This window comes from Geospiza fortis, unplaced genomic scaffold (genome assembly GCF_000277835.1).
Source record: "Geospiza fortis unplaced genomic scaffold, GeoFor_1.0 scaffold172, whole genome shotgun sequence".
Lineage (NCBI taxonomy): Eukaryota > Metazoa > Chordata > Aves > Passeriformes > Thraupidae > Geospiza > Geospiza fortis.
The window spans coordinates 8,209,493-8,217,975 of record NW_005054309.1 but is presented as its reverse complement, the minus strand read 5'-3'; the positions used below and the strand labels follow the sequence as shown (position 1 = coordinate 8,217,975).

Genomic DNA, 8,483 nt, shown 5'->3' with positions numbered 1-8,483 from the left:
GTGTGACACGGTGTGACAAGAACCGGGCTTAGCCGGGCTAATCCCGGCGGGGCCGGGAGCACACGGGCCCTGCCCGCGCTCCCCGCTGGAACCGCAGCGCCCCGGCTCGAGCAGCAGCCACCATGGCACTGTCCCTGCTGCTGCCAGGCTGTCCTGAGTGAGCGCCGGCACGTCCGGACACTGACTCTGTTAAGGGGTAAATGGTGAAATCTGGCATATAAATTGATTTTTTTTTTCTTTTGCTTTCGCAGGTCAGGAAGTGTCTGCAGCGCGTTCTCAAGATGCAGTATTCCCATCACTGTGAGCACCTGCTGGAGAGGCTGAACAAGCAGCGAGAGGCCGGATTCCTCTGCGACTGCACCGTGGTCATCGGGGAATTCCAGTTCAAAGCACACAGGAATGTGCTTGCCTCCTTCAGCGAGTATTTCGGGGCCTTTTACAGAGACGCATCTGACAACAACGTTGTCTTGGATCAGACTCAAGTGAAAGCTGATGGATTCCAAAAGCTCCTGGAATTTATTTACACGGGAAACTTAAACCTTGACAGGTAACATGCTCTTAAAGGGGAATGGGGAAATAAACTTTGTGGTAAGGCAGAACTGGATTTTTTGTAATAAGGTCTGGAGAAAGAAATAGCAGTGGATGTGATGAATATTAACAACTTGAAGTTCACCTGTTTGTATGCTTTAAAATACCTCGTGACATGTGAGTGCCAAAATAAAGGTGTGTTGTCTGATATTTCACTGACTGATGGTTTCAGTCTCCTGCTGTTTCTTTCTGCTTTGGGGGAGATTAAACACCCTGCATGATTACCAGGAGAGAGAAGGACAAGTGTGTGTCTGGGGGTGAATTACAGTAGTCCTTTTTTCCAAAAACACACAGGAACTGTGAATGTGGTAGAGACCTAAGTCTGAGGGATGGATAAGGATAGGCACGTTTTAAGAGTCACATTTGTTAAAATTTGCATGATCTGTTACTTAAAATTTTATATTGCATTGCCCAAAAAGAGTCACAGAAAAAGTGTTTGCCCTCATTACTGCATTGATTTTGTGCCTGTTGTGCTGCTTCACATACAGTGAGGATGATTTTTTCTTTGCAGTGCCTTTTTCTCAGCAAAAGAGATTTATCTCATGAGGGAGGTGTGGCTGTTTAGGAGTACCAAGTTCAGGATTTTTACTTCTTTCTCAATGTCTGATGTCAAATGCAGGCTTAAAAACTTTTCGTTTCTGAAGTATGGAAACTCACACTTAGTAATTTAAGGATACTGATGCAGGGTGGTGTTTTTAATTAGCTACAGGCATTAACAGCAGCAGAGCTGAACTTAGTGATTGGTGCTTTGCCAGTTACATATGAGCAGAACTGTGCAGGGTTCTTGATGTCCATCTGTCCATCTTGCACTCACATAGTACAAGATACTGAAACAGCTGTACTCATATGGGGAGTAATTGTGGCAAGTTGTTTATTGTTAGAATGAGGTTGTTTACTACAAATCTCTCTTTAAAGTGCTGTAAATCCATCAATGCACTCATGGTACATGTTGCCACCTTTTCCAGATCATTTTTTCCTAAACCATCGAGGCATGTGTGGCAGGAACTGAAAAATAGAGTGTGGTGGTTTAAATGAGGATTTCCTTGGTATTACTGGTTTCTGTGTGCAGCTGATACAGAATTAAGGCTGTTTGCAAATCGTTTTATAAAACAAGATTAATACCTGCCGTGGAAGTGCTGAGGTGAATGCACTGCCAGTGAATTACCTGAGACCTTGGCCAGAAGATTTATGAAGTGATGTTTTATGTATTTTATTTTCCAGTGTTTTATCCCTTCGTGCTGTTATTTCTGAGCTGTTTGGACCAACAAGCCCATGTCTGGCCTCACCACATTACAAGTTGACTTTTAACTTAAAATTCTACAAGAGGCATGTAACTAAAATAAAATCCCCAGTTTGAGGGTCTGCAGACCCCACTAGACACCGACCTGCAGTTCAAGAATAATTGACATTTTAGAGCCTTGTGGCCCTACAGCACCGAGAAATTAAATGTTGCTGTGTGTTCTCAAAGTTAAATTTTCTGACAGTATAAAACTTCTGCAGCTCTGTGTCTGTTTGTGATACAGTTGGTGCAGAGCAAATGTTTACTTTGTCCAGAATGTTTCACCCTGGTCTTGTTTCCTTGCAGCTGGAATGTGAAAGAGATTCACCAGGCTGCCGACTATCTCAAAGTAGAAGAAGTGGTCACTAAATGCAAGATCAAGATGGAGGACTTTGCTTTTATTGCTAATCCCTCTTCCACAGAGACATCCAGTATCACTGGGAATGTTGAAATGAACCAGCAGACCTGCCTCCTGACTCTCCGAGACTACAACAATCGGGAGGAGAAGGAAGATGCTGCTGCTGCTGCAGAGCTGGTTCCACCCCAGGCAAAGAAAGCGGCTTTAGAAAAGAAATCTCCTCAAGCCAAAAAGCGAAAGAAGAATTTCAGCCCCCCCAAAAGCACAGATAATAAATCCCTACACTATCAGAACGAGGTGGCTGAGAACACATCCTTTGAGATGTTTTTAGATGCAAATAAGCTGGCCACCCACATAACAGAGCAGGCTGCCCAGGGCAGCGATAACTCGGAGCTGCAGCTGGCAGCGGTGGTGGAGAGCGAAACGCTGGCGGCACAGGATATCCTGGCCCAGAGCATGGCAGCCAAACAGAAACGGGGAAAGCCTCAGCAGAGCTGTGCCCTGAAGGAGCACTGCATGTCCAACATAGCCAGTGACAAGAGCACTTACCAGCTGGAGAGCTCGGGGGAGGAGCTGGAGCAGAAGTTCTCCAAAGCCAAGCCGGTGTGCAACACGTGTGGGAAGGTGTTCTCCGAAGCCAGCAGCCTCCGGCGGCACATGCGGATACACAAAGGGGTGAAGCCCTACGTGTGCCAGCTCTGTGGGAAGGCCTTCACCCAGTGCAATCAGTTGAAAACACATGTAAGAACTCACACAGGTAAGCCACTGGCTGTGTCTCATGGGCTGTGGAGGCCTGGGATCACACACAGCCTGGGAATGCAGGACTAGAAATATTCTGACTTCTTCCTCTTGAAATTTTGTCTGCTGTTGCTGTGCATGCAGGGTAGACCCAAATAATATGAAATGTTTCAGCATTTTTCAGTACTAAATCATAGTTTCAATAGCTAGAGAGGACTTTATTAGTCTGAACATCTTGATTTCTGGAAAGACTTAGGAGAGCTGGCTGTCCTTTAGCTCTCTAGAGTAGGGGAGTTGCCAAAAAGCACTTCAGTAGAGCATGAAAAGTGAGCTGTACTTGATACAAGAATTTCTGTTGCTTTTTTTTAAACTTCAAGAAACTTTGAGAACAAGAGTGGGGAAAAAATCCAGTCTTATAACTTGTCCCATAGGTCTTCAAAAAAGGTAGGAGGTTGGCTGCATTGCTACAACATTTAGGATTTTATTTTGTAGGTGTGCAACTGAAATGTGTGATGGTGTTATAACCTCTGCATTCAGTAACATTACCAAGAGCTTGTGTCATATCAAGCATCCAAGAGAAATCACTTAGGAGCACTTAAACAATTTAATCCAGCATGTCTGACTTAAAAAGATGATGAACAGCTAATTGGGAAGATGCAGGGGAGAAGTCCTGTGCTTGTCTTTCCATATGTTCTGTACATTGGAAAGCTGTGAGCAGAGGTCACAGTTTTTCCAGGGGATGTTGAGGGACAGCTGCAGGGGAACATCCTGCTCTTCCTGTGACCTAGGGAGAGAGTTTCAAATTCTGTCAGCCAGAGTCCAAGCAAAGATTCACACACAAGGTGGAGCTTGATTGCAGGATTCAGGGACAGTGCTGGTAGGAATGCTGGCTGTACTTTGTACCTCTGAGGGTATTGTCCTGGGAACTTTTGCAAGAGTGGGGAGACAATTCCATGGTGTTGGTTGCTCAATGGCATGCTAGATGTCTTTTACTTTTGAAGTTATTATGCACCCTATTTACTCATGAGATTTATTTGGCATTGCACAGAGTGGTAGAGAAAGGCATTTTTATACTTTCCAGGACTGTAGAGTTGCACAAGCCCTTACAGGAGACAATTCACCACTAAGAGGACATAAATAGCACCATTCTGCACCAGACACTAATGAGAAATAAGAGAGCACTAGACTGTATGTTGAAGACCTGTTGCTGTTGGACAAGCAAGAAAAAGCAGATGATTTGTTCATTTTAAATATTCAGAATGTTGAACAGACATAACCAGCAAAGAGTCTGAAACTGAAGTGGCAGAATTCTTAAAATAATGTGGAGAAGCTGGCACTATTAGAAACATTATTACTTTTTTTTTCCCCCAACATAATGTGTTAAAAAATAGTCCTGTTATCCTCTGTGTTCTAGCACGTTCCACTTCAGTGGACTGATTACAGGATTTTCCAAGGTGTTGTTTGTAAGAAGTATTAGAACAGACACCTGAGCGTTGGTCAGGTCATGGATTGCAAAGCTTTCTTATGTAAATACAGAGAGCACGAGGGTGTTGTTTTTCACCAGGGGAGAAGCCGTACAAGTGTGAACTGTGTGACAAAGGCTTTGCCCAGAAGTGCCAGCTGGTGTTCCACAGCCGGATGCACCATGGAGAGGAGAAGCCTTACAAATGTGATGTCTGCAACCTGCAGTTTGCAACCTCGAGCAACCTGAAGATCCACGCCAGGTAGGCACAAGTGAGATCCTGCCAGTGCTTATCCTTGGGCTTATTTAAACAGAAACATTTACTCCATTGTGAGTAAGAGTTACAAATGAACGTGATTTCTGCTTCTTTTCTCATGGGACTTCTCTCACAATGCCTAACAGAATAATTGTATGGGTGTAGTTGCTCATTAAGGAGGAGATTTGTGCTGGATGAATGTACAGCCTGAGTCTGGTATCCTTCTTTTAAACTACTTGTAGCACCAGAGAGGAGAGAGTTCTGTGGTGGGAAGTGAGAGAAGTTCTCACTGCCATCTGCGTGGGGCTTTCGGCAATTTTGGCAGGAGCAGGAATTATATCCCCATGTTAGGAACCATCATTTTATTTGCAGGACCCTAAAGTGCAAAGCATGCTGAGTTCTTGTGGTGCATGTTACCTGAGCAGGGCCTTGGTTCAGTTCAGCTGCCATGGGAACCACGGATGTGCTGTGAGTTCTGCTCCCAGGACCTGGCGCTCACACCACGCTCAGTTGTCTCCTGTTTGCCGTACTCCAGAGCGGTGGCAGGAGGAGCAGGGGGAAGGGCCTTCCCTGTGGCTGTCCCTCAGCCCATGAACTCTCCCCCCTTGGTCAATCCACAAGCTCTCAGCCCTGGAAACATCAACTTCTCACCACAGAGTCATCCCTCCCAAAGGGAAAAACAGTCTCCCCAACTTCCTCTGGTTTCTCCTTCCCCTGTCACTGGCTTGGTACCCCTGGTGGCCCCATAGCCCTGGAGACCAGGCCCCTCTGCCCAGCCCTTAGCCCCGCTCCCCCTTTATAAGCTGCCTGCTCCACGTGGTTTTCCTCTTTCCCCGGGTTTGTCCTTCAGTGACAGTGTTACCCTGCTGGAATAAACCCTTGCAAAAGAGCCTTTCTTGCCTCTGTGGCTGAGCCAGCCACCGTGAGTATTGAGTGGAGGTTTGGCTGCATTGCCTGAATGTTAACTCAGCCTGGATTTCCACAGGAGAGGCTTGCTGGGGACAAGAGATAGCAGCGCCTACCACTGTAACTCCCACATTGTTACTCAGGGCTGTGTTGTTGCAGGAAGCACAGCGGGGAGAAGCCGTACGTGTGTGACCGCTGCGGGCAGCGCTTCGCCCAGGCCAGCACGCTGACGTACCACGTGCGGCGGCACACCGGGGAGAAGCCCTACGTGTGCGACAGCTGCGGCAAAGCCTTCGCCGTGTCCAGCTCGCTCATCACCCACTCCCGCAAACACACAGGTACTGCCAGCTCCTGGAGAGGGGCACGAGCCAGAAATCCACCTTGGCATTGTCATCCAGCTCCTTCCTCATGTCGTTTTTCCTTTGATTCCAGTTTCGGGAGCACTTTGTCCCATTATCTCTGTTTCGTTTCATTTTGTTCTTGATGTGTATTTTGCTTTATGTATTTGTCCTAGGTTGATAAGGAAGTGAGTTTTTTGGGAGGTTGTGGTCAAACCAATCCGTGCTCAGATTTGAATATTGGCACTGAAGACATGGATACACCTCTGAGAACACAGGGGGTCCAACCATGACAGTATTGAAATAACAGTGTGCTTGTGTTTTCTTTAGGAGAGAAGCCATATATCTGTGGCATTTGTGAAAAGAGTTTTATTTCCTCTGGAGAGCTCAATAAACATTTTCGGTCCCATACAGGTCAGTTTTCAGACAAGCTGCTTCCTGCACCATAAATTATAATCCACTTTTACACTTTTGCCTTTAAAATACACTGTATTGGTCTGTACTTGAAAGTAGAACAGTTTCTTAATTTATGTATCTCTGGGTTAACATAATGTAAGGAAAATATTCATTACTTTTTTAAATTGCCTTCAGAGTAGTATCTGTGCCACAGCGTAGGTGTTGATGTATGGTCAAGGCTTTACTTAAAATGTTTGTGTCCTCTTGCTTTGTTTTAAACTATTATTCTGGAAATAATTTTATTTTAAGAGCAAAAAAATAGTTGCAAAGTTGTATTTCAAATTAGAACATTGAAATCTGTTACCCTGTGTCTCTAACTGTTTTTTTTTTCAACGTCAAGATTGTTCTCACTACCAAACCAATTTTTTTCAGGTGAAAGACCATTTATCTGTGAAATGTGTGGAAATTCCTACACAGATATAAAAAATCTTAAGAAGCACAAAACAAAAGTTCACACAGGTGAGTTCCTTGTGCAAAGAAAGGTTAAGAAACCACATCAGCTCTTTTTCCTTCCATGCTGAATAAATATTTTTGATCATCCAAGCCTAAAGTTAGAAAACAAAGGAATTTGGTTAGTAGTTGTTTTTAGGGCCAAAAGCATCTGTATCCAGCCTTGTTCAGCACTGGCTCCTTACTCCTTTTTCTCTGTCCATCATCGTGTATTGACCATAAATACCTTGCCTGTGTCATATGGAAGAGGGAATAAGTGGTGTCTGTGTACATCTAGACTGGGAGAGAGAGGGTGAGAAAATGATTCATGTGCAGAGACAGCTTGGAATTTAGGAAAGCCCCAGTGCTGAGGGCAGGGCAGTACTGAGTGTGGAGAGGGCCTGGCAGAGCTGGAGGGGTGATCTGGGAGAGCTGCCAAGGCAGGCCAGCTCTTGTGGAGAGACAGCAGGCAGCCAGGAGTGCCTCAGCCCTGGAATACCAGACTTTGGAGCATGCTTTAGAGGAAGGGTCAGATACCCGATGTGGCTTAGTCACAGAGCCATCCAGGAGCAGTGGCTGGCTGCATTCCAGGAGGAAGGCAGCAAGGAACCCACTAAGAGGGTTTCAATTAGGAGTAGAAGGTAATTTTTTTTAAGTGACTGGATAAAATCTGTAATGTATCCAGCTGGAATGGAGTTGAGAAATGTTGTCTTCCAAAGAAGCTTACAGACAAATGATACTTTGTACAATGCTGTTTCAGTTAAAGGAGAATGCTTGGATGTGGCTTTGGTTCTGAGACTTTCTGGGGTGGAAAATCTCGAGGAAACTTCCATGATTACATTTTTTCCAAAGATACTTTGTTCACTGTGATGTTAAGGATTTGTTACCTTCTATATCATGCCAAGTAGAGATCAGGTTGGAATGCATCATCCTTGCAGTCACACTACAAGCAGCAGCAGATGTGATTCCCAGTGTTTACACTGTACTTACAGCTGGCCTGGCTTTGCAGCACATGGAAGCACCAATATCCCAGCTGCCCAGGCAGTCTGTGACACACCAGGTGTTGGCTCTGACAGTCATTGGAAAGGGAATTCCAGAATCTCTGCACAAGCTTTTGAACTTTTCTTTCTGTTTTTTGTTGTTGTTTCCACAGGACCTGAAACTTCTCCTGATTCTACTGCACTTGATAATTCTTTCAATGAACAAGAATCCATTCAGGGTCAGAAAAGTCCTTTATCAGAGTCCATAGATGTGAAACCCTCTGAGATGTCTTTAGCACTTCCTCTCCCCATTGGGACTGAAGACCATCAGATGCTGCTCCCTGTGACAGGGAGCCAGTCCCCTTCATCAGAAACATTACTGAGATCTGCTGTGACAGGATATTCAGAACCTCAGTTCATTTTCCTGCAGCAGTTGTACTGACAGAGCAGTGCAGAGCCATCCAGGTAGTTTGGTAGTGAACTTGGAAATATTTGGTAAGATGAACACAAACAACCAGTCATGCTCTCTGAATTGGACATGTTCTTTGTTTTCCTCTATGTAAAGACACCTGTAAGGCATTTCCATTGTGCAGTGCTGGATTGTGCTATTCTACAATCAGATTTCTATTTGTGATTAACACTGATTTCCAGGAGATGACTCCGGCAACACACCTGCCTTAAGAATTCTCTGTT

At 45.0% G+C, this 8,483-nt stretch overlaps 1 protein-coding gene across 1 annotated transcript in view; it reads left to right on the top strand.

The window, feature by feature from the left end:
• The first annotated feature begins 252 nt into the window (after window positions 1-252).
• Window positions 253-8,483, top strand: part of MYNN (myoneurin) — an 11,421-nt gene continuing 3,190 nt past the window's right edge. Inside the window, exons 1-7 of the mRNA XM_005419041.2 lie at window positions 253-547; window positions 2,174-2,982; window positions 4,528-4,687; window positions 5,747-5,925; window positions 6,256-6,339; window positions 6,754-6,840; window positions 7,964-8,255. Of these exons, the coding sequence (XP_005419098.1) occupies window positions 282-547; window positions 2,174-2,982; window positions 4,528-4,687; window positions 5,747-5,925; window positions 6,256-6,339; window positions 6,754-6,840; window positions 7,964-8,232 (1,854 nt within the window). The 5' untranslated portion in view covers window positions 253-281 and the 3' untranslated portion in view covers window positions 8,233-8,255. The remainder of the gene's footprint in view (window positions 548-2,173; window positions 2,983-4,527; window positions 4,688-5,746; window positions 5,926-6,255; window positions 6,340-6,753; window positions 6,841-7,963; window positions 8,256-8,483) is intronic.